This window comes from Etheostoma cragini, chromosome 13 (assembly GCF_013103735.1).
Source record: "Etheostoma cragini isolate CJK2018 chromosome 13, CSU_Ecrag_1.0, whole genome shotgun sequence".
Taxonomy (NCBI): Eukaryota; Metazoa; Chordata; class Actinopteri; order Perciformes; family Percidae; genus Etheostoma; species Etheostoma cragini.
This window is the reverse complement of record NC_048419.1, coordinates 21614660-21639010: the sequence shown is the minus strand read 5'-3', so window position 1 is coordinate 21639010 and position 24351 is coordinate 21614660. Positions and strand designations below refer to the sequence as shown.

General features: G+C 37.6%; 2 protein-coding genes and 1 long non-coding RNA gene across 3 annotated transcripts; 2 read left to right on the top strand and 1 right to left on the bottom strand.

The window, feature by feature from the left end:
* Nucleotides 1-538: 538 nt before the first annotated feature.
* foxred1 (FAD-dependent oxidoreductase domain containing 1) lies at nucleotides 539-8813 on the top strand. Its single transcript, XM_034890452.1, has 11 exons — nucleotides 539-897; nucleotides 1296-1516; nucleotides 2993-3103; nucleotides 3432-3550; nucleotides 3738-3832; nucleotides 4875-4976; nucleotides 5433-5509; nucleotides 6135-6295; nucleotides 7248-7377; nucleotides 7491-7595; nucleotides 8229-8813. Exons 1-11 carry the CDS (start codon nucleotides 741-743, stop codon nucleotides 8481-8483), a joined length of 1533 nt encoding a protein of 510 aa, XP_034746343.1. The 5' UTR covers nucleotides 539-740; the 3' UTR covers nucleotides 8484-8813.
* Nucleotides 8814-11383: 2570 nt separating this feature from the next.
* On the bottom strand, nucleotides 11384-24305 carry LOC117955562. The gene is made up of 3 exons (XR_004659083.1): nucleotides 23024-24305; nucleotides 11690-11694; nucleotides 11384-11395 (listed from the first exon to the last, which is right to left on the bottom strand). It is a non-coding gene; the product is annotated as an uncharacterized LOC117955562 (long non-coding RNA).
* Nucleotides 12039-16198, top strand: LOC117955560 (ATP-sensitive inward rectifier potassium channel 1-like). The gene is made up of 2 exons (XM_034890132.1): nucleotides 12039-12421; nucleotides 14380-16198. The coding sequence occupies exons 1-2, from the start codon at nucleotides 12405-12407 to the stop codon at nucleotides 15533-15535; spliced, it is 1173 nt and encodes a 390-aa protein (XP_034746023.1). The 5' UTR covers nucleotides 12039-12404; the 3' UTR covers nucleotides 15536-16198.
* Nucleotides 24306-24351: the final 46 nt, after the last annotated feature.

The window sequence follows — 24351 nt, the reverse complement described above, 5'->3', positions numbered from 1 at the left end:
ATACATACATACATACATACATACATACATATAGTTTTACTATGTATTCTTCATCTATTTAGTCTTACTGGAAGCCATTACAGGTATCAATGTTATTACCCACCAATCACATTTGAAGACCGGTACCTGACAAACCGCAGCTAAGCAAAATTTTAAATGTAAATGTGTTCATACTTGACCTTTTGTAATAGAATTGTTCCTCTCTTGGTTTGCAGTTAATTGGACATACTGAGTGGAAAAATACACCCCGTAATGGGTTGTCCCACATCTGATTGGCTCTTTGCTGTCACTCCTGCGGCCTGTCTCATTCACGAACCATCACAAAGTCAAGTGTGAAGAAATATGAGTTGTTTTCAAAATAAAGCTACTCTGCAAAAAGACATGGCACCATATTACTTTATTTGACTCGTATCCTGTTTAAATTAATTTTACTCCCATCACTCTTATTTGCAGTTAGATATGAGCGTATAAACGTTGCAGTTAGTATAGAGGGGTTGTAAAAATACATATGCAATTGTAACTTAAATGTGGGCTTTTTATTTTGAAGGGACACAGTTCAACCGGTATTACTCTTCATCCTCATTTTGATTATTTTTAATGTTTAGCCGACTTTGCGATCAGATTACCAATTTGAGTGCATGCTTTTCAATAAAAGACATGCACGTTTGATCGCACGGCTTTTGTTTCGGTTTGGACGGTGTAACCACAGTTCAGTTAGCCGATTAGCTTAGCTAGCAGCAATGTCAACGTGGCGCAGGCTGCATGTAAAGGTGCGGACGGCTCATGGATTACTTACTTCCAGTTGGGAAACACAACGACACACATGGCAGTATGGACATTTCGCGTTTTGCAAAAACCTGAGTACAGGTAGACCTCACCGGAATGACTTCTTTAAAGGTGAGGGACTTCAAAGGAAGTGAACGTCAATGCGAGCCCACGTCACATTCAGTAATTCCTCAATTTATAAAATTCTTTGTTAATCCACAAATGTATGCATATTTTTATTCAAATTTGACACTCTGTTGGACTGTTAGCGATCTCTTTACAATTCGGCATGCATATACTCTTCCAAATAACACTTATTTTCTTTCAAAATGTAAACTTTTAGTTTCCCCCGACTGTCTTTAGCAGTAATTGCAATGTTACTCCTCTTATTTTCTAATATGTGAATTAGTATACATGCCGAACTGCAAAGTGGTAGTTAAAGTTTCGGAAATATCTTAAATTGGAAGGTGCAAGTCAACATCTGCCAAATGATGATGAATCGAGATCAAGTTTCTGCTTTTGGGCCTCAGACTTAGAAGCCCAGCTGGCGGCAATGAGGAAGAAGGCGTCGGAAGCCCTGCCAGGGAGCAGCTGGAGTCCCTTTGAGATCAACAGCAACCTTCCGCCGGAGAGGGCCGACATTGTGATCGTAGGAGGCGGTGTGGTGGGCTGGTCCATTGCCTACTGGCTCAAGCAGAAGGAGAGGGTGCGAGGAGGGGTGAAAGTTGTTGTGGTGGAGAAGGACCCAAAGGTGAGACCACAGTATAGAAAATTACATTTTGCTTAATCGAATCCCATCGTTTCCACTTTCATCAGGGGCCTAACAGGAATAATTGGTTAAAAACACTTTATATACATTACACTCAATCTCTTCAAGCTTCAATCTCATTGCACAGGTACTGCACTTGTGTATAATGACAATTACATTGTTATCTGCAGCATGCAGTAATCAGCCATTATCTGTGTCAGCTGTATTGTTGTGCTTTTCTTGCCTTTACTTGACACACCATGGCACCATCTTGTGGTTAATCCTAGTATGGCACATTGTCTAAAATCTAAATTAAATTGGTAAGGAAACATTGAAAAAAGTCTGGCTCTTCATTCAGTACATGTAGCAATAGTGTGTTAAATCTATATATCCACTTTCTCAATCCCTTGAATGCATAGACTATACATGTTCCGATACAGAAAAAGTTAGATCCTTTCCTCTTGTAGCAATTTTTAAGTTGTCCTTTTGTCTTATGCCCATCTATTAAGCCACAGAGGGCTCTGACAAGAGTTTAAACATTTTTTCTTACCACAAAACGTATTAAGTCTCCCATGTGATTTGGTTTCACGGGTGTGGGGATGACTGCAGAATGTTTTTATGTATACTAAGATGAAAATTCAAATCCCTTGAACCAAAATTGTGCGAAGAGGAAGAAGTCCAAATATAAGTAGCAGACGATTGATTACCGGTATTGATATCGGGAAATGATGATGGAGACTTTAACAGATAACGAGTCCGATGATTTCAGGTGATCTGCAGCAATGATTCAAACGGTGAACAAACTTGCATCGTATGGGAGCTGAGTGTTTAACACACACACACACACACACACACACACACACACACAATATCTGCAGCGTGACTCCTGAACATCTGAATAACTGCTTTTTTATATTCTTTTTCCATTTCTAGGGGACAGAAACTACTTTTTATATGGATTTCTTTTTTTTAAGATTATTTTTGGACTTTATTTTTGATAGGACAGATGAAGATATGAAAGGGGAGAGAGGGGGATTGAGATGCTGCAAAGAGCCACAGGTCGGAGTTGAACCCGGGCCCGCTGTGTCGAGGAGTAAATCTCTACAAATGGGCACCTGCTCTACCAATTAAGCTATTCGGGCACCCTGGATACACTTCTAATAGATTCACACATTCCAGTCTATTTAATTTTGTGGGACAGGATTACCTCAAAACTAACCCTTATGTGGAAAATCCTTAGAATAGATGAAATACATTAGAAAACCTGCATGCTTAAATATTCCACCTATCAGGTATATCTGTCACAGACAGGATCAATACCCATGTATTATGGAAAGTCTAACATTCACCCCAATACCCATACACTATTTCAAGATGTAAGTTGTTCACCCATAATGTTTTAAAAGTGTGATTGTGCAGGCCACTGCTTCTACACAATTCTTTATTAACTGCTTCCTCCTGCATGTTGTTCTCCCCTAGTACTCCCAGGCCTCCACTGTGCTCTCTGCTGGGGGGATCCGACAGCAGTTCTCTCTGCCTGAGAACATCCACCTCTCCCTGGCCTCCGCTGACTTCATGAGGAACATCAATGTAGGTCACTTTTGAAGCAGTTGTTATCGTTAGTGTGTAGCCTTGCTCTGCTTCACAGCACACTTTAAATATTTTAATGTTAAAGTGACGTGTGTTATGTTAATATGTAATCAAGAGCAGTTTCTATGCCAGCTTATGTTTGACCAACTTGCACAGTAGGTCTTGATTTCTTGTACTGTATCTGTTGGTTGCCTAGCAATTAGTCCTTGCCAAGAAATAGTTAGGCTAACGAGTTAAGTTAAACATTGATCTTCTCATCAATTGCTGAATTATTTCTTTAGTTACACTTTTTTAGTGTGGAAATTATTTATCTGTGTCTGCCTCTCAGGAACACCTCGGCGTGTTAAACGAAGAGCCAATAGACATCCAGTTCAACCAGTCAGGATACCTCTTCCTGGCCAGTGAAGAGGTGGCTCACATCATGGAGGAGAACTACAGCACACAAAGGTGTCACTCGTCTTTCATGCAGTACATATTGGGAAAACAGAACTAAAAATCATATTCTGCCTTTTTGAAAGTGTCCACAGAGACACTCTCCACTCAGAGATTCTAGTAGTTCTAAAGCTTTAGGGGATTATCACAATTAGGTATCAATAACCAGTCTTACTTTACAAACTTTACTTTGTAATTGTAGGTACGCTGGAGCCAAAGTTTCACTTCTTTCTCCGACACAAGTAAAGGAGAAATTTCCGTGGATAAACACAGATGGTGTCGTGCTAGCTTCATATGGTGAGTGCAGTTAATACACAAGTTAATTTTTCATCACTCCAAATGGTTGTAAAAGTACAAGGGGGACATCATTTGATATAAAATGGTCAAATAGGGTCGAGATGATATATTAGGCTGATTATAAAAGCTTTAGCAATAAAAAGGGAGATGGGCGCTACCGTTGGCGCCCAGACCAAGTGCTGAAGGTCATTGCAGAGGTCATCAGCACTGGGAATCGCTTCCAGTAGACACCAGCAACCAGCAAGACGGAACATCGGCTTTGTTAAAGCCGGGGAGAAGCCACACCAGCACCTGAGTCAGTCAGGGAGAGCTACTCCCGGTAAGGACAAGCTACTCAGACACAAGCCTGGGCCTGATCAACCCTGGCTAGGTCACCTGGGTGAGGGAGTATGATGTGAGACCCGAAACACCCAAGGATCCCAGGATGCATCGCTGATGATGTGTCTGAGTGGCACCAGAGGTGTATGTTAAGAACTAAAGGTATCAGCTGATTAGGGTCAGATGTACTAACAAAATATGTTAATTGATCATATTTGTTAAGCTGCTGACCCAGTCCACAACAGCACATTACTTAGCTTCTGCATCGGTACTTCTGCCTGTTTCTCTAAACTGGGAGCTTGTTGAACTATCCCTTTAAATGCATGTACAATAATAAGAGTGATGACCTTGCAAACAGTAAATAGTACTAAATAAACAAATGATAAGGAATCAAAAGTTTGGCGTTAAAATGATCAAATCTGAAAAACAGGCTCAAAAGCTTTGGTAAGTCTGGTTGTAAGTGTAGTCCGCCTCTGATAAGATAAAGGCGCTCCCTTAATCACAGCTCGTTAATGTATTTTTTTCTAATTACTATATCAGATGTTTGACCAGAGGGCGTATTCCGGTGGGAAATTAAAATCTTATGTTCAGCTTTACTCTTAAATTCATGAATTTTTGTGAATTTATTTGACGCCTGTAAGCCTGATATGTATGTGAGGGCATCAACCCCTTTTTTCTTTTTTAAATGGCATGAACTATGATTACCATTCGTCCTGACTTCCAGGTTTGGAGAACGAGGGCTGGTTCGACCCCTGGACTCTGCTGAACGCCTTCAGGAGGAAGGCCATCTCCATGGGAGTCATCCAGTGCTGCGGAGAAGTCACAGGTTTGTTATTGTGGACTCTTAAAACAAACCATCCTGCTGTAACTGTATTGTGTTAAAGAATAATTTATTATGATCTAAAAGGCACAGAGGATCATCGTGTTAACCGACAAGTTATTTTAACACAACACCAGTAAGACCTGTCTGGTACAACATGTTGTATTTTAACTATTGTAAAGATGCTCACAGACTTTTCAAGTACTCTGATTGAGTTTTGTGTAAAAGCAAATAGCTGACAAATAAAATGTAATGTTAATCACATTCATGCAGCCAATCAGAACAAAGGATTTACCTCCTTCTGTTCCATTCTTTTAAATCTCAGATTGATAGAAATAATTGTAGTCTACACCCCATCCTGCAATGTTTTCTTGCATGTGTTAATGCAGAATGTGCGTATTGATTTACTTTGAACAGCTGGCCAACCGTTGGCTGGTATTAATGTTTCTATTTCTTTCACAGATTTTAAATACACAACAAACGTGATGACTAACGCTGATGGCGATGAAGTGGCTCTCAGGAGGATAAAATCTGTCAAAGTAAGTGGGACAGGGACTTATGTGGATCTTACGCTCATTGGTACCTGCTTAGTGACATGTGAGACAATTTATTGAACTTCTATAAATTTGAGTTATTTGTTTTTATTGTTTTAAAGTTTATGGATTGTAGGTTACCACAATCCATTGTTATGGTTGGTAATTATGCATGTTTGAGAGATAAGCTCCCTGGGACTCACTTAAAGTTTAATTCTGAGTGCCAAGGTTCCAACTTCAAATAAACTGGCAATTTATAGGGCCAAATAAAATACAGATTGGGTCTTTAAGAGCTATTTATTTTCATTTATTATTCTGGTCATTTTTGGGGGAAAAAGTGACATTTGTTCAGCCGTATTTCTGTGTCTTGGTAAAAAGGAAGGAAAAAAAAAAGTGTATATATAAAACAATTTAAAAAAAGTCTAAAAAGGCCTTTCTGAATTTTACTATTGTGAAGTGGTGCCTCTTCTTGAAAATGTAGCATTTCTTTAAACTCAAAGTCTAGGTAGTATTGGTTGGGATAATGCATTTGCTATGCTATCAAATATTTGGAAATCCTTTGCTTACTGACACGGCCCCACAGGAGCATCATAGTGTTGTACATGTTGGGATAATGGCTGGTGTTGAGCAGGTGCAGATGCCTAACAGCCTGGAGTACCAGCCGGTGGACTGTGCCATTGTGGTGAATGCAGCTGGAGCCTTTTCTGCCAAACTGACCGAAATGCTGGGAATCGGCTGTGGCCCTAAACACTCCATCGCTGAAATCCCGCTGCCCGTTGAGCCTCGTAAAAGGTCGGTGGATGACTTAAGTGGCATATTTTCCTTCTTTTTTTAAGTTTGTTTTCAAAGCAGCCTAATCGCTGTCAAAATGTCTAGTTTACTTTGAAAGGGATTGGCATTGCTTTAAACGGTGCAGTTCTTTAGTATTCTGACAGTTTATTTGGACTCTAGCTAACTTTATAGTACCGACTCTCAGCTTTAATTCGAGGGAGCTCACTTCCAACTCCGAGGAACTGTAATGATTGTAGCCCTTTTTAAACGGAGCGGTAAAATAAGGCTGTGAGTATTTTACTGCTCACCCAGAGCAGAACACATACTTCTGCCCGAGTTACACTAGAAAAGAAAAGGTGTACGTCGGAAATCCAAAGTGCTTATAGATTTTCTGAACAACCACACTCGAAGGCAGGCCGTCACAGAGAAGGGGAAGAAGTGATATTGTTTAAATATGGGCATAAAGGCCAACAAGTGACAGAAATACTAAAATGAACATGCGGTGGAAGTAGATTTCTATTGCAGACACTGCGAACAAGGGCATTTAAAAAACTACTATAGTGTACACTATGAGTCATTTATATGTAAAGATTACTCAATATATATTTTATATGTTTGTTTGCTTGAACAAAGTACAGAACTTGAACGGTAGATCATTTTGAATACATGTCATGCAAGTTAAAAAGGGTCCTTTTTTGTACTAAACCAGCTTCAGGTTCTCTGTAAAATCTTCACTAAATCCTTCTTCTAGCTGCCTCTCGATCCAAATGCTTTTGTAGATTCTTTTTTACCCAAAGTACTTACATTTTGACCGTTTTCATGGCAAAAAACTCCTTGACAAAAATTCAACTAATTGAATGTCCGCATGAAATATCACATCCGTGCTTTAATGACAAGACACAACAGTTTACAGTTTACACAAGACTGTAAGAATATGCTGAAGGTATATTGTGCTACATGAACTCTTTTTCAGGTATGTGTATGTGGTCCACTGTCCTGATGGTCCAGGTCTAGACTGCCCCTTCCTGATTGATTATTCTGGAGTTTACTTTAGAAGAGAGGGGTTAGGAGGAAACTACATTGCTGGGAGATCACCAGAAGAGGTCTGTTTATAGTTCTACGCTGTTTTCCTATACTTTTTTTTTTTTCTTTTTCTTTTTTTTAACAAGTAAGGATAAAAACAGTTTAAATGAAAGTGTTTTTCCGTCTTCTTCAGGCAGAGGAGCCAGATACCAGTAACCTGGAGGTGGACCACCAGTTCTTTGAGGACAAGGTTTGGCCAAGCTTGGCCTCTCGTGTTCCAGTCTTCGAGAAGCTGAAGGTATGGTGTGAATGGGTTGATATATCAAATATTCTACAAGTATGCTAGTGAACTTCATTTAATTATTTCCATCATTACAGTTATTTTATGGATTATTTTAAAGCCAATACTGATTATTTTTTTGTTGAAGCTTGCCCTTGCGAATCAAATTAAGTGTATGTTTACATTAAGCAGTGACATTTAAAAAGAAAATTGTCAGTTTCAGCACTCTGTCCTCACTATGTTGGATGTTTTTTTTTCCTTCTATAAGTGTGTACAATATAATGTTGTTGAATGACATTGGATCCCTTGTCATGTTTCATTGTTCTATTTCTTAATTATATGTTAATTATTGTCTCATGACACAGCTTTTTTGTGATTTAGTCTTTACTTAATAAAGGACAATATATAAGAGTTATATTGATCAATGCAATATCATTTCAAAACGTTTGTCGGGAAAAAAGGGCTCGAGTTGGATCATTGGACGGCTCCATCGTGTATATTTGGATTAAAAGTTAATAATTGTGTTTGCGCTACTTGAATATAGCTTTCTGAATATCTGACAATGTACATTTGTGAAAACAGGAAAAAACTCAAAAAGAACATATTTTCTTTTCTAAAGAAAACCGGGTAAAACCTTCTTCTCTATTTCAGGTGAAGAGTGCGTGGGCAGGTTTCTACGACTACAACACCTTCGACCAGAACGGCATCATTGGTATGCACCCTCTCATCAACAACATGTACTTTGCCACGGGTTTCAGCGGCCACGGCCTGCAGCACTCGCCCGCGGTGGGCCGATCTGTGGCAGAACTGATTCTGGATGGAAACTTTACAACGTTGAACTTGAGCGGCCTGGACTTCAGACGCATCCTGGCCAAGGAACCCATGCTGGAGAGGAACATCGTATAGAGGAGCTGGGACCTGGACTTGTACCCTTCCCTTTCCTACGAATGCCAAATTATTACAACTTTGGTCATCAAACTTTGGTATTTTTGTAGTTGGGAACATTATTCTTATCAGTGACATTGAACTCACCAAAATAATAACCGCAATCTGGGAAAGCTATTTCAGAAAACAGCAAAATAATACAAATGTTCACTTTCTAATACCCCTTTCACACCGAGGGTTCAACCAGCGCTGACGGCAGCAGGCTGCCTGACTTATTTTTAGTAATGTTCCCAGATTTCAGCCTTTTACTTATTATTTACCATCTCCAAAGTCATAGGAATGGACTTGTACATTATGTACACTTTTAGTGTGTACATTATAATGTTGAGTCATATTAAATCCCTTTACATTTTAATTAGTTCTATTTCTTAAGTATGTGTTCTTTATTGTATCATGAAACAGCCTTTTTTTTATTTAAGGTTACCCTCTCAATATAGGTCAATATCAAAGTTTTTATGTTGATCAATGCAAGGTCCTTTTATAGTAGTCAACTTTATTGTTCATGTGTCATTGCACTTCTTCACTGTTCATATTATAGATCCAAAAATGAATGATTGTGTTTGAGCTACTTGAATATAGTTTTAGAAATATCTGACTTTGTACATTTGTGAAAACAGAAAAATGTGAATGAACGTGATATTAACACAACCAAAGTAAAACTGGATCGATGGATTTCCTTTACGTGCTGGGAATAAACATGGTTTTCCACTGACGGCCTTAGAAACGAGAATGTGTTTTGTTTTATTAAAGGTCCCATATTGTAAAAAGGGAGCTGTCAATGTCTTTTTTTTTATATATTTTATTTTCAAAAGCATTTGACCTATCGGAGCAGACTGGGCTTTTTTTGGAGAAAACAAAGAGAATATAACTGTTTTATTTTTAAGTAAAAATATTTCACCGCTGTAAATTCTGTGCTATTTAAATTTAGTATTCAGTTGCTTATATATATATATATATATATATATATATATATATATATATATATAATCATAGTCTTTACTTTTCTACACAAATGGAGCAATATACAACATAAGAGGTATTTGAGGTGTTGAGGTGTTGTTAAGACATTGTGCACCAGATGGAGCCAATTCTGTGTGATTTTTGACATCAACATAATTGATAATTTTTTAAGTCAGTAACAAGAAGAAAGAGAACAGTTCAGGGCCAAAATTAAAGAAAATGCCAAACATTTGTTTATTCTAAATCTATTAAAAACTTTTTCTTTGAAATTCTATTCTGAACATTTCACATACGAATGAAAATAGCCAAGATGATCATGTTAACTGAAAGGTCATTAGTAATAGTCTAAGCCAAGGGGAAATATGATGTTCTTGTAGAACATGAGCGATAAAAGCACCTAATTCAAGGCCCTGATACCCTATGAAATATAAACTCTCTGGGAACGATATATAATGGATTAATGAGACGGATGAATATTAATTGTGGTGTCGGTTGGTCTTAGCTTCAAGGTTATTTACCCAATATTAGCTTTGACAAGCTGTATTGTTAAATACTTTCATGCCTCACATGTTTTTTTGTCTCATGTGTAGCAGACTAAGCTTACTACTGCTCTTGCGATCAACCTAAATACTACTTTACCTGAGTTAATGTAATTAGTTACTTTACAACCACTGAATAAAATAGTGCTTATTTGGGACCCTTTTGTATCTTGCAACCAAAGAGTGGTTTCTGAGCACCCCCTCCTTCCCTCCTAACATTAGGCATTGCAACACCAGCAACAGCCACATCCTCCACATGTTAACTTCCTGCAGCAAAATGCAAAATGCACCTGCAAAAAATCATCGGTATAACCCCACCAAGGCTTTAGTTGAAGAGTAGCTACCCCTTTCTTCTTTATGTTTGAGGTAAATGTAAAAGTAAAACTGCAAAAAGCAACCTGTACCAACTTACATAAAGACCCTTACCTAACCACAAAATATTCAAATCATAGATTAAAAGCAAGACTGAAAATTACAGAGTGTGGGTCTAAAGTGGATGATGTTTCTATTGCAGACAGATGTGGAGGGAGGTCTGGCAAAGCAAGACTATTACACACACAATAGGAAATTCAAAATCCATTCATGTGGTATAACAACAAATGATTTCCTCAACGGATTCTTTAGTTTTTTGTATCATTGCTATCAAAGCTGCTATTTATTCTTCTTTGATGATCAAACTGTTACTTTAAAATTACCAGCAGTGGGTAAAGTGTTGCAACTTGAAATTAGAATTTCCAACCATAGAACTACTGAGCATAGGAATAAGAGGGTTACATGGCACTAATTAAAAGTAAGCAACATCATTGTGCGCGTGGAGGGTTAGAAAACAAAGGGAATCAACTGAAAGCTTATGGGATAATCAACATGTAAAGTTGTATCTTCCTGTTGTTTATCAGGAATGTTTATCGTCAACTGGTCCAAACCAAGAAATTCAGGACATAAACCCCCATAACAACAACAACAACAACAACAACAACAACAACCACAGCTTTTTACACTACAGTTTTGTAAGGATTAAACAAACTACATAGAACAAGGTAATCAGTGTGCTTTAGAGGAGCTGTAGGGAGGTTTTGTGACCTTTGGACAAGGCTAAGCTAGCAGTTTTCCTCCATTTCCAGTTTTGTTTGGAGTTAAAGGGATAGTTTGGACACTAGATTTACCATAGAATATTTTTACCAGTTCAACATTCTTTAAATGGCAACTGAAGCTGTTCTATCCATCTATGCTCTCTTCAATGACACCCGCAGCACCAAGTACCCAAGGCCCTCGTCTAAGGAGGTCCCAAAAAGATGCTAGAATGACTAGCTGTGGACGCGGGAAGTGGCCTATAGAGAATGCCTTTCTACAGTATGTACCTAGACAATCCCACATCTAAAGATCCAAAGTATCCCTTAAGTTAGCTCGGTACTGGCAGTAACTCCATATTGAGTGTACAGACATGTCTATTTAACTCACTGCAATAAAGCAAGTGGGCTTATATCCCATCATATTTAACTTCTCCATTAATGAGACCGCAATATGTTTATGTACAGCTCTATACTGGCTGGTATACTGAAAATGTACAGCTAGTGCTTAAAACACTAAACTGTGTGGTGGCAGAAAGTTAGTAGAGTAGGCTGTAAAAGTCTTGCAGGGTCTCTGCAGCTGAATCAATACAGGAGCAACACTGTCTGCATCTTTATCCATCTACTGTTCCCTTCATTTACATGCAGTAAATGGCATCTGTATCCATCGCTGAGGGGCATATTATTAATTCAAGTCCTCCCTCATAACATAACATCATGGAAATGTGCTCCACAAATATGAAAATGGTCCTTCTGCAGTCAGGAGAATCTGGCAAAGACATTTTGTCCCTGCAGCTCTTTATTTTGATGCAAATGTGATGCCGCCTTGCAAGTTCAAATGAGGGGGGAGGGGGACCACTGGAAATGCAATTGAGGGATTTCTTTGTGAGGCCCTACGCAAATCCCAAATGTTCTCAGGGCTGAAAACAAAAACAGCATGGGCGCCGCACAGGACACATAGGCCCCTTCAATAGAAGCCCCTTCTGCAATAGCACTGAAGGCTAAATATTTCTCTCCTCATGTTGCTGATAATTTACACTGACAGCAACTTAATTCGTCATGAAGCCAGTGCTGATGAAGCCACTGGTTGTACTATTAGACTTTTTGGTGACTATTTGAGTGATGAAGAGAGTCACCCTGAAGTGACGCCCTGTGAGAGCTCTCTGGCTGGCTCCTCTGTCTGTGTGAAGCCAGTGTATACGGTGGCATGTGGCTGGGATTAGGACATTTCAGTGTGGATTAAAATCTTTCTAACGCCTCCATGGCCACTCGCTAAAAGAAAGGAGTCTGAAGTTCCAGCGGAGATCCAGTGGCCCATGGTCTCACTTAGCAGGTACGTTGAAATGAAACTTTTGAAACTCTTTTTACACATATGAGGGTGAATTAATTATTTCCGTATTAGACTAGTGTCAGAAGTTTTAACACATATTTCAATTGCTTTTCATTTCTCTAACAAGCCGAACAAGGGTATAACCAAAACATGTAGAGTTTCTTTTATTTAAGGATTAGGAATAAAGTTACTTTTTTATAACATAGAGATTGTATAAGGGCAAACTTTTTGTAGTTTTCCCACTGTGCTCTGTAGAAGAATATACAATAGTGGCTTTGCCAAGTTTGTAAAACAAAGAACTGAAGGAATCCGACGCTAACGGTACCTCTTTACTAAGGGTTTAAGGCTTAATAACAACAAGGATAGCTCAAGCTTTTTGTTTGTTTGTCCAACACCAAAATGACATAACAAAAATGAAATACGTAGGTAATAAGAAATTAATCAGCGTCTTAACAATAACAATACTTTTTTCTAATCACAAATTTTTAGACAGCTGCTAAAAAAATCAAAATTGTATATAAAATAGGTTTTAATATGATTATTTTAATGTCTAGAAACATTTTATAAAAAAAACTGTATAATTTTTATGTTTTAGTGCCCTTTTGTCAAAACAAACAAGTTTCTTGAATGTAAAGTCTGTTATGTAAGGCTCAAAGTAGACCATCATGCATAGTACAAACCTGTAAAATAACTACCACTTGTAGTTCTGTACTGACATACTTCCTGAATAATGATGAATAAGGGAAATTAGGTGTCATTAATTCAGTGCCTGTTAATTTGCATATGATGAATGACAATGGAATGGCTGCTACTGAAGCCATGCCACCCATCAATCACTTCCATTTACCTGAAAACAAGTCTATCAGAGACATTGATTGCTATTGAGTTAAACTGTTACAGCTAAAGTTGGATTCAGGTTAAATAATAAAAGCTGGGAATATTGCATATTTTTTTAAAGTAAACAAATCACATGAAAAGACCAAAGCTAAGTTGTAGTTCTGATTTATTTAACATTACTCAAACATTTAATAGTGCATTTGTTGAAGCCTATTTTAAGCGGAGGATTAATTTACATTTGGTGCTCTTGTGAGAATGATTGTGAATGTGTTTAGAGCTCTATGGCAGAGAGGAAAAGATATATCAGGATTTGGATAAACTCACAATACTTGTTAGTAGGATCATTAATTAAACATAATTGTTGGTTTTGTTATTCTCATTGTGTGGACAGTAAGACAAATAAAGAATACCCCAGATGTATGCTTCACAGTAAGCGGAAACACAAATTGTCCAAACAAACAAATTCGTGCCACTTTACTTTGTAGTTGTTAAAGTGTGCTGAATAATCGAATATGTTGAAAAATTTTTTTTTGACATAGCCTGTTTAAGGCTCAACTCGCTGTTGATTTCTTCCTTCTTTCCCAGTCCTAAGGACGCACCGATCCAATACTGATATTGGATATCTGGGCATTACTGACTCTGAATGGGTTTTGTGGACAATCAGTACAATCCATTCAACTCTATTATATTACATACCTGTTATACTTCAATTTTAATTCCTGTAGTTTGGACCAATTTGTAGCTGCATTTAAAAAAGGTTTAAATCTGAATTGCGATTCTTGTTAATTTTGAAGATTGTTGGTGCACTATTTATTATTTTAATAATAAATAACAAATCATTACATTTATAGCCATGTATTTATTTGTTACAATTTGTTTTACATAGTTAGGAAAGTTTAAGTCAGGGCTGATGTTGCCTTACACATACAAAAAGTGATCCCTGTCACTTCCATACAGTGAGGCACACAGCTTTTTAATTAAACATTGGTACCGGATCAGTACTTGGTATTGGACAATACCAAAAGCACAGGTATCAAGACTGAAAAAGTTGCCACCTTGTTTTCCCTTGACTAATATTTGGTGCGTTCCTGCTCTGAAATGTGTATTCATCCTGCCCTCTCCAGCTCAAGGATGCCCCAGGTGCTCCAGGGTCACATCCAGCCAGCTGGACACAGAACCTGTAAATCTCGCCTGGTCACTAAAGACGGGCACTGCAACATTGAGTTTGGCAACATTGAATACAGCAACCAATTTGCGTTCCTGATGGACTTCTGGACCACGTTTTTGGAGATCCGCTGGCGTTTTGTTCTCCTTCTATTTGTGGCCTCGTTCACGGGCAGCTGGTTCATTTTCAGCCTGCTGTGGTACTGGATCGCAAGGAACAATGGGGATCTGATGGGGCAGAACCGCACAGATGGACATATCCAGTGTATAGACAATGTTAATGGCCTGACAACAGCGTTCCTCTACTCCCTGGAGACCCAGACGACCATTGGGTACGGTGGCAGGACGCTAACTGGGCACTGTGCCGGCACTGTGGCTCTAATTATCATCCAATCTCTAGTTGGCGTCTTTATCAATTGTTTTATGTGTGGCATCATCTTGGCAAAAATCTCCTTACCCAAAAAAAGGGCAAAGACTGTCACCTTCAGCGATACAGCTGTCATCTGCTTGAAGAAAGGAAGTCTTTGTCTCCTGATCAGAGTGGCAAACCTTCGAAAGACCTTATTAATCGGCAGCCAGATCTATGGAAAGCTGCTTAAAACAACAACCACATCAGATGGAGACACCATCATTTTGGACCAGGTGGACATTGACTTTATGATCGATGCTGGCAAGGATAACTTGTTTTTTGTTTGCCCTATCACCCTTTACCACGTGATCAACAGATCAAGCCCATTCTACGAGCTGTCAGCCGACTCTCTTGCCCACCAGGACTTTGAGTTGGTGGTCTTTTTGGACGGGACAGCTGAGTCCACCAGCTCCTCCTGTCAGGTCCGAACCTCCTACACCCCTCAGGAGATCCAGTGGGGATACAGTTTCCTGCCCATCATCTCCCGCACTACAACAGGAAAGTACCGCGTGGACTTCTCAAACTTTTCAAAAAGCGTCCGGGTCACCACGCCACACTGCGTCCAATGCTTCGAGACAGACGCAGGCCATAAAAACCATAATGCCAATAACCAAGAAAATCACAACAACCAGCAGAAGTCGGGGATCGACAACTTGGGGTTTCAAGTGATCGACATTCACGACTCTGTGGACATCACCAAAATGTGAGCGGTTTGGAGAAGAGTTTCAGGATGTGGATTATAAAGTGTAAAAAGTACCTTCCTTTAAAGCAAAGTTTCACTTTAAGTCAGACTTCCTCGACGAGGAGTAAACTGGTAAAGAAATATGCACTTCCTCTAGTGAATATTTGTATGAATTGTCCCCTAATTTTTTGCCTCTAGGCTGAAACATTCGGCGTGACAAAAAACTCAGACACGATTGTCAGTTAAGCACTTTGCTCAGCAGCTCATTACAATCAAAGCACCTTCAGCACTTGTGACTAGGTAATGTGTGGAAGAGGGGAAAAAGTGGGATTGAAGTTTTGACGCATAGAAAATGAAAGGGGGAAAATACTGGATGGCACAGTGGGTACTTCTAGAGGAGATTAGGGCCTGAGCCTGTTATAATGAAAAACTGTGTGCTATAACAGACTGTGAAAGGAAATAAAAAGTAGGACAGGCCTTTCGAGTTTTCTCTTTATTTCTACTAAAACACTAATTGCACGCTATTTTGTGTCATGTTGACACATCTTGTATGCGTTGATATTTAGGAAACTGTGGACATAGCAGCCAAAGAAGTTGATTTTTTTTGGGAGCAGTCTACATTGTAACACTGAAACGTTTTCTCAGGGAAAATAACATCCTTAGTACGAATAAATCTTTATTTCTACAATTCATTGACTTTTTGTTTATTCTTTATGTCTTTTTTTTGGTATTCTTTACATTGTTTATGTCAAAACAACACCTGAATCATGATTGACAGTTGTGGAATATAAAAGTTCATTTGCTCAAGTTATGTACTAACGTGCACTTTGAGGTACTCCCACTTTACTTGATTATGGTATTTCCCTTTTATGCTATTCAATATTGCTACTTTACTACATTAGAATGAAAATTAAATAATGTTTTCTGGTTTCCTTTACAGTTTTTATTTTGCAAACTGAATATTTTTGGGTCACTTTCAGCTTCAAAAGATTCTGATTTCTGATATTTTATATTCCAAACTAATAATTAATTAACCGAGAAAATGTACAGAATAATCAATCATGGATCGTCTGTTGCAGTTTTAATATAAAGTAGTTAAAATAAGCTCAAACTTGGCCAACAACAATACAATTCTTTATAATCTAATAAACAATAACCCAGACAAAAGCTGCATAACAACTTTTTTAACTTTTGATACTTTAAGTACTTTGTACATGTTGCTGATAATACTTCTGTTCTTTTACTTAAGCAGGAGTATGAATGCAGGACTTTTGTAAAAGAGTCAGTATCCAGTACCGTACTGAAGTACAACTTTCAGGTACTTGTACTTTACTAGGGTATTTTCATTTTATACTTCTTTGTATTCACAACACTTGGAGGCAAATATTGTACATCTTACTCCACTACATTTGTTTGAGTTTGCAGATTCAGATTATTAATCTAAAAATTACTTACAAAACTGTGTAGTGTAACTGTAACCGAGTACTTGCAGATTGTTGTATTTCTATGTTTACTTGACTAAAAGATCTGAATACTTCTACCACCACTACTTGTAATTATTTTCAGTATTAAAGGGGATTAAAGTATACAAGGCAGATGACTCATCCTGACAACTTATAAGACGTGTATAACGTTATCACAACATCCCTGCTTTTGTCACATCTCTTTTATCAATAACCCGCCTTTCTCCACTATTGTTTATGTTATACATAAAAAAATCATGGCAGAGACTTACAACCAGCCTGTCCACTAGAGAGCATCAGAGAGCTGCTAGGATTTAGCATGATTAGCATAAAAAAGTATTATAAACAATTATTGCTGGTATAAAAACACATATTTCAAACTGTCCCAGTTCTGCCAACAGACTCTATTTAATATGCGCATTGATGTTTAACACAAACATTTGATGTTCACACTTATTCCCTACAATCCCCTGCTGTTGTGCATCACTGATAAAGTCACCTACTGCTTCATGTTGGAGTGATGGACGTTGTTATGGCAGCAGCGTGTCTCTGCAGGTGATCCAGCAGTGGAGTTTCATATAACACTGGCTCCGACATTTTCTATCAGTGAGGCAGATTCTTCTGAAATAGCTTTCATCCTGCTTGGATTTACAGAGGCGAGTTAACTGGGCTTCATCTGCATAACAATGAAAAGAAAACTGGATTGGCACAGTGAGCCTTAAGCAGCTGTGAAGAAGAAGAAAAAAAGGGAAAAAAACCAGACAGAGATGAGAGAGCTGAGAAAAAAGACACAGCAGTGTAATATAATCTGATAGAACCACTAATAGCAGTCACATTTTATACCACATGTGATAATAAATGAAGAAGTCCTCACATCTATTAAATCCACCACTGACCTTAAAGGTTGAATATGCTAATTATTAAATAACAGTAGCAACAAAGTGTTTTTTGTATTAATCCAAAATGAAATGACTTCTAATTATATCGACAAGGTTTCATTTCCGGGATTGTTTAGGTGCCACCTGAAATTCTGTCGGATGTCCCTCATTTTGTCCGGAGGTCCATCAACTTCCGTTTTCTTTGTGTTGGAATCTTAAATCTGTCCAATCTGAGATGTTGTTGCATTACTGAAACAACTTTAGAACATACACGTTTCACCAAAACAAGTTCCTTCCGGAGGCTTTTTGGCAAAGGCACTGTTGCTCCATCCGGCGCTTAGCACCGCCCATGATGATTATGATTGGTTTAAAGAAATGCCATTAAACCAGAGCATGTTTTTCTTCCATCCCGGAATTTTTTGTGGACTCGTCAGACCTTCCTCGGCAGTGCTGTGGAGGAAGGTCTGGCAATGCGAGACTAATTTGTAAATACCTCAGTACTACTAAAACCACCATTTCTTCTGCTTGCCCATTGTAGGCAAGTAGGTAGTGAGCTAGCTAGTTAGCTGGATATGCTAATGTCAAAGCAGACAAGCACAACCTTAACTCCAGTCCTTACACTTTAGCTCTTGTGTTTTTGATCCTAAGGAATAAACAAATCATCAACTAAACCACCATTCAACCTCTTAAAATAACACAAAAGCACTTTTTTCTCTTTGGTCCCCCTACAGGTTGGAAGCGAAATTGTCCATTACCGCTGTTGTATGTTTCATTTGAACTACAGATCCGCTACCCAATCTGGCAACCGAGTTGCGAGTTGATGAATCACTGAAACGATTTTTGGTAACATTATTTCAAGGTATAAAAAAAATCTTTGGTTTTGCTTTAATATAAAAGTTATCGTTCAAACGGAGGAACTAAATATACCGTTACGATTGCTTGTACATGCTTGTATATGTCTATGATGTTATGATTGGAATATCACTGTGCGGGGATGAGGTTTAGCTAACACTCAAATTTACAAAATCGTTTTTGGGGAAAGTTTGCTCTGAAGGAATATGTTGTTCGGTACAACATTTATAGGGCCACGGTTTGACTGATTTTGATAAAGTCAAAATTTTTGTATGAGGTTTTAATTTTAAAGTCGTAATTATGATTACCGGACATTTCTATCCAAACACTAGTCTTTTGTGAAGAAAAATACTGGGGATCAACTACCTGACTTAAGCATATAACAAACAGGAAGAAAAAATTCAAATCAGAATGGCAAATTTATTTTATTGACAACTCTTGGATCCAAATGGGAAGCAAATGGAAATCATTTACATGTAAACATGTTGTTTAAGGTCACTTGAATGTTTTGAGTGTTGGCAGGACACACACACACAAACAAACAAACACACACACACACACACACACACACGCATGTAGCATGAAGGGATGTTATCCCACTTACAGTAAGTCTTCAATAATGTCAACATGATCATATAGATTGCTTATGTATAGCTGAGCATGCAGAAGAACCTTCCCAGCAGCCTTCATTTATACACCAAAAATATTGTTAAATTATTTATTTAATTCATTACAGTATATTTTACAGTAAAACTTACATTCTCCATGACATCCTTTAGATCTGTGTTTCTCAAATGGGGGTATGTGTACCCCTAGGGTTACTTTGGAGGACTGCAGGGGGTACGTAACATCTTTTGAAAAGGTTTTTCAGGTACCAGGCTGGAGTTATTTCTACTGTCTATTTTTTGTCGCCATTTTTTTGAAGGTTTTGTTGTTTGCTTTGACCTATTCTTGCCTTTCTTCCTCATTCTTTTCTGCTAATTTTAAAGTTGCTTTTGGATTTTTTTGTCACTTTTGGCGCCCTAGTGTTGCCTTCCTTCTTTCTCGTTTTTTTTCAAAGTTTGTATTGCTCTTCTGAAGTTTGTGTCTCTTATTTCAAAGTTTTTGTTACTATTTTCAACCTAGTGTTGCCTTACTTCCTTCTTTCTACCGTCTTTTTTTCCCGCCTTTTTTCATTAGCATTTAAATGTTTTCCGGGTACAAGGCTGTTGTTTAGTAAATCTATCGCTGAGATCGCTGTATTGTTTCTCTTTACATAGATTTTATTTTTAACACAAATTATTCACGCTGGTTAGGTGGTACATGGCTTAAAAAACTGTTCAAAGGGGTACCTCACGGAAAAAAGCTTGAGAACCACTGCTTTATATCCTGTTAAATACACCAGAGGCCTTGTTAAGTACAGTGTTTATGTCCAAAAGTATGTAACCAGATGATTTGGTATTCACACTGCTTTCAGCCCATTAATGACCATTAAAGACTAAATATCTATCATTATAAAATGTCTTTTTAATGCTGAAATAAAACACTGAGTGAAACCATAAATCACTAACAATTTTGATAGTTGAGTTGTTTATCAAGCAACATCGTTTGCTTCCAGCTTCTCAAACATGTCCTTGGTTTTATATCACTGTACATTGAATATATTAATTTTAGTTATTAGTTAGTTTATATTGAATTTTTTTGTTATTTACCCTGTTCTTATGTAAAGTTCAAAGAATGAAGTAACCTACTGTTATTACCTAAGTTACTGTTACTACAGTGTTGGTAATTAATTCAAAAGCACGTCATCCCAACAACCAAACGCAGGCATGTTGTAAAAGTTATTTGTGGTTTCCTTTGTGAAAAATGTTGTGAGAAATAAATGTTCATCTGTCATATTCATAAGTAAAATGACAGGTTCCTGATTTGGAAAGCGCAATTTTCTGATATATAATTAGATGTACATATAGCACACATAAGGGGATTTACACCTGCAGGCAATTTTAAATCTAAAAATCCTTTAATTTTTGGACTAAGGGAGAAAATGTAACTTTGACTCAGATTATAAGGCCTGCAGGCTGGGAGGTGACTGTGCTAACCACTGAGCAACTGTTCTTCCTTTTAATTAACTCTTAAATGATTAATTAAGTAGTGGAGCTAATGGAGCTACCTTTAACAGAGGACCTATTTCTGGTGTGTAATTACCGCTGTGTTTCCATTTTACCAACACACACACCACCTTGAGTTCCCCATAAGACTGCTTGCTTAAAGCGGCAATTTTTGATTATGCATATGATTTTATTTTTTTTTATCACAGGATCTAGCAAAGATGACTTCAGTTTCCCCCATGTCAAATGTATCTGTCTGATGAAGTTTTACAGACAAGTTTATAGAATATGATCTGTTGTTACAGATTAAACTACTAAAAGTCTATGAAGTAGTTTAAATTAGCTCCACCTCGAGCAATGGCAACGTTAAAGTACCGCTTACATATAACTACAGCTATAAGAATGATCCAAAAGTATTACAGGAGCCACTCTCTGTCAGGAGTACCTTTTACATTTTGTTGGTAATGCAGTACTTTTACTTAAGTCAAATTTTGATGCAGGACAGGAGAATATTTTATGCTGTTGTATTGCTATTTTTACTTTACTTTTTCACTTACTTTAAGTGGAAAAGATCTAAGTGAGTGAAGCAGCTGTTTCTGTTTTAGTGGCTTGGAGTGAATAAATGTTGCACAATCTGTTTAATCTATTGTTCTAGAAGTAATGTTTTCACAGATTCAACATATAAGCAAATGTTCAGACGGTCCATCACCTGGTCCACTGCTGCCAGCAAGAATATTCATCACATTTACGGTCTAGTATCTTCTTAGCCATACAGAGAAAAGCTGGACTAATGTACTTGCCATAAATATTTAAGCATGATTGGGACTCAGCTGCTTCATACATAAATACCGGTTTCAAAATGACCCGTAGGAATAACCCAGAGCTGTAGGTAATTAACGTTGACAAATTGTCTTCTCAAATTGTCAATCACAATTCTGTCCAAAAACTACAATTTCTTGAGCCCTATCAGTCAAAAATTTTCTTTATGAAGCACTATTATTGTCTATTGCCCACTTTAAAGGGCAGATGAGGTTTTCATGCGGAGCATCATCTCACAGACAGTTTCTGGTCATGATTTTCTCTCCCAGCGCTACCAGTTGTATAAACCAGTGACCTTCTGGACACATACCTGCTGGCATTAAGTTAAGTGCTTTTATAATTTTTCCTATCAAACATTTATTGCCTCTGTAAATCTGAAATAATGCAACAAAGTCTGTAGCTTTATAGTTTGCATTTGTTTAAAAGGAATTAATGATTTGAATTGACTTCTTCTTCTCTGTCAGTTATTAGTCTTGTGTACGAGCGTTCCCCCTTAAAATTAAGCAACGTCTACTACATGTCTACATGTCTCAGTCTTTAACCAAAGACAGTTTTTCACCCCTTTATGGTTTATTTGAACACTTTTTAGTGCACTGAAGAAGTAAAATCTGCATTAACTTATTTGACCACTTGGAATGCAGCAGAAGCTGTGAACACAACACTGACATATTATCCTTATAAAGTTGATATGGGGAACATGTAAGCAAACACTTGCTTATTTACAAATTGAGCAGACATGAAGTAACAATAGCTTTTTATTTGGAGTCATATTTTGGCCATCAAGCCCAACGCTCACTTTGTTTTTAGCTCTAAGAATAAGTTTAATTTTGTTGCTCACAAAAGGTAATGTTTTTTAGCGACAGACAGGGGTGGATAGTAACAGAGTACATTCTCAAATAATGTACTTGAGTACAATTTTGAGGTACTTGTACTCTCCTTGAGAACTTCCATTTTCTGCTCCTTTGTACTTTTACTCCACTACATCTCAGATGAAAGAATTGTACTTTTGAACTTCACTGCCATTATTTGATTACTCTAGTTATTTTGAAAATTTCTGATTTATTCAAAACATAATAAACAAATAAATTAGGGTGTATTATTAATAATGAGATAAAACTGTATTGATCCCTGGGGGTACACTAACAAACTAATAACAGATAAAGTTTATAAAGTAATAAAGAATTTGCTCTTGCTTTACCAGCTGCAACATTATGACATGAAAACATGACAGCTTCACTAATTATAATATAATAAAATACTCTGCATGAGTACATGGAGTTAAAGCCTGCTGCTATTTAGCGAATGGCTGTATTTTTTTCCTCTCTTTATGTAATGAGGTCAAAGATCATAATTTCCTACAACTTGACATTTCCCTTCTGCCTGCTACACGTGTACTTTCACACACACAAAGTACTGAGGCTGCTGAACACATGAGATGACAGAAATGATTTGGATATTATTAGCGCGTCCTCACTGCAGCGCTGATCGGCTTTGACATTGCCTTAAAATCATCTGGTAGGAAAGCCTGCAGCCAAGGCTCCTTCATCTCAGATACTGCAGATGCAAATCATCCGAGATGTTTGAGGGTTGTTTGGCTCAGTGAGTGGCAGCACCTTATTTTTAAATATAACTTCTAAAGCAACATTTACTCATCCATTCCATTACTGCTTGCTTTTTTTCCTGAAAGAAGGCTGCTGGGATTAATCCCAAGATTAGGAATAAGGGACACACGATATAATAAGACGAGACAAACAAAACCACAGTCGCAGAAACAAGCACTTTACATTTTGAGGACATTTCAGAACACATAAGCGTCCAATCTGACAAGAATCATCTGGCCTGAATTAAATTCCAATAAGTCTGCTTTGACAGTGAGTTCTTCAGACAACACTAAGCATTCAAGCAATAATGGTTACAACCTTCATTTGGTCAACTCTCACTGCAACAAAGGAATGAGGTGATTTGGTGGCACCTGTTTATGGTTGGAGGGAGGCAACATGAGATCCATAGGTACGGATTCATTGTTTTCCTGAGTGGACACGGAACTGCATGTTTGGTTGAAGCCAGTGCCCAGTTACATTACACAAAAATGTCCTTAAGATGTTCATTTTTTTTCCTTACGCTTATTTTTTTTCTTGGCGTTAGATGAGATGATTATTATCGCTCTCATCCCATATCAGTATTTATTTAACTATTATAATAACTTTGTAATCAAATTAAGATCTGTGAATGGGCACATCATGTTCAACAGACAGGTTGTAAACAAACAAACAGTAAAGGGACAGTTGGGGTAATTATTTTAATATTCACCTCCATTCATCAATTTTCACCCAAATAAATTGGATTAATCTGGAGCTTTGTTTACAATCTGTCTGATGCTCTGACCGCTTTTCTAGTTCTGAAATATAATTGCTGGTTTTCACTTTCACCCCCACAATAAATAGTAAGACAAAAGGCAAACAAAAAAAACCTCATTAATTCATCATACTGTCATGTAAAAGCTGCATTTCTGTATCACAAAGTACAGGGTTTGCTGGATAACTTTATTTTTCAGGTGTGAAGCATCCTGTTGTTTTGTTTATTTTCTTTAATCTCTTGGCCCTTCCACTTCTTTTTAGCTGTGTAGCTTCATTCACAGATCAGCAGATAGATTTCAGAGTGTTTCTAGATATGAACAATGGCCAAAACTCCACAAATATGAAAATAATAATTCCTATTAAGAACAACTCTTTTATTACAATG

Bases quoted from the DNA above. Each gene is read 5' to 3' on its own strand.
- foxred1 (XM_034890452.1), top strand. From the start codon at position 741: ATGTCAACGTGGCGCAGGCTGCATGTAAAGGTGCGGACGGCTCATGGA. The intron at 1,517-2,992 runs GTGAGACCACAG...GTTCTCCCCTAG, and splicing joins TGGTGGAGAAGGACCCAAAG to TACTCCCAGGCCTCCACTGT. The intron at 4,977-5,432 runs GTTTGTTATTGT...TTTCTTTCACAG, and splicing joins GTGCTGCGGAGAAGTCACAG to ATTTTAAATACACAACAAAC.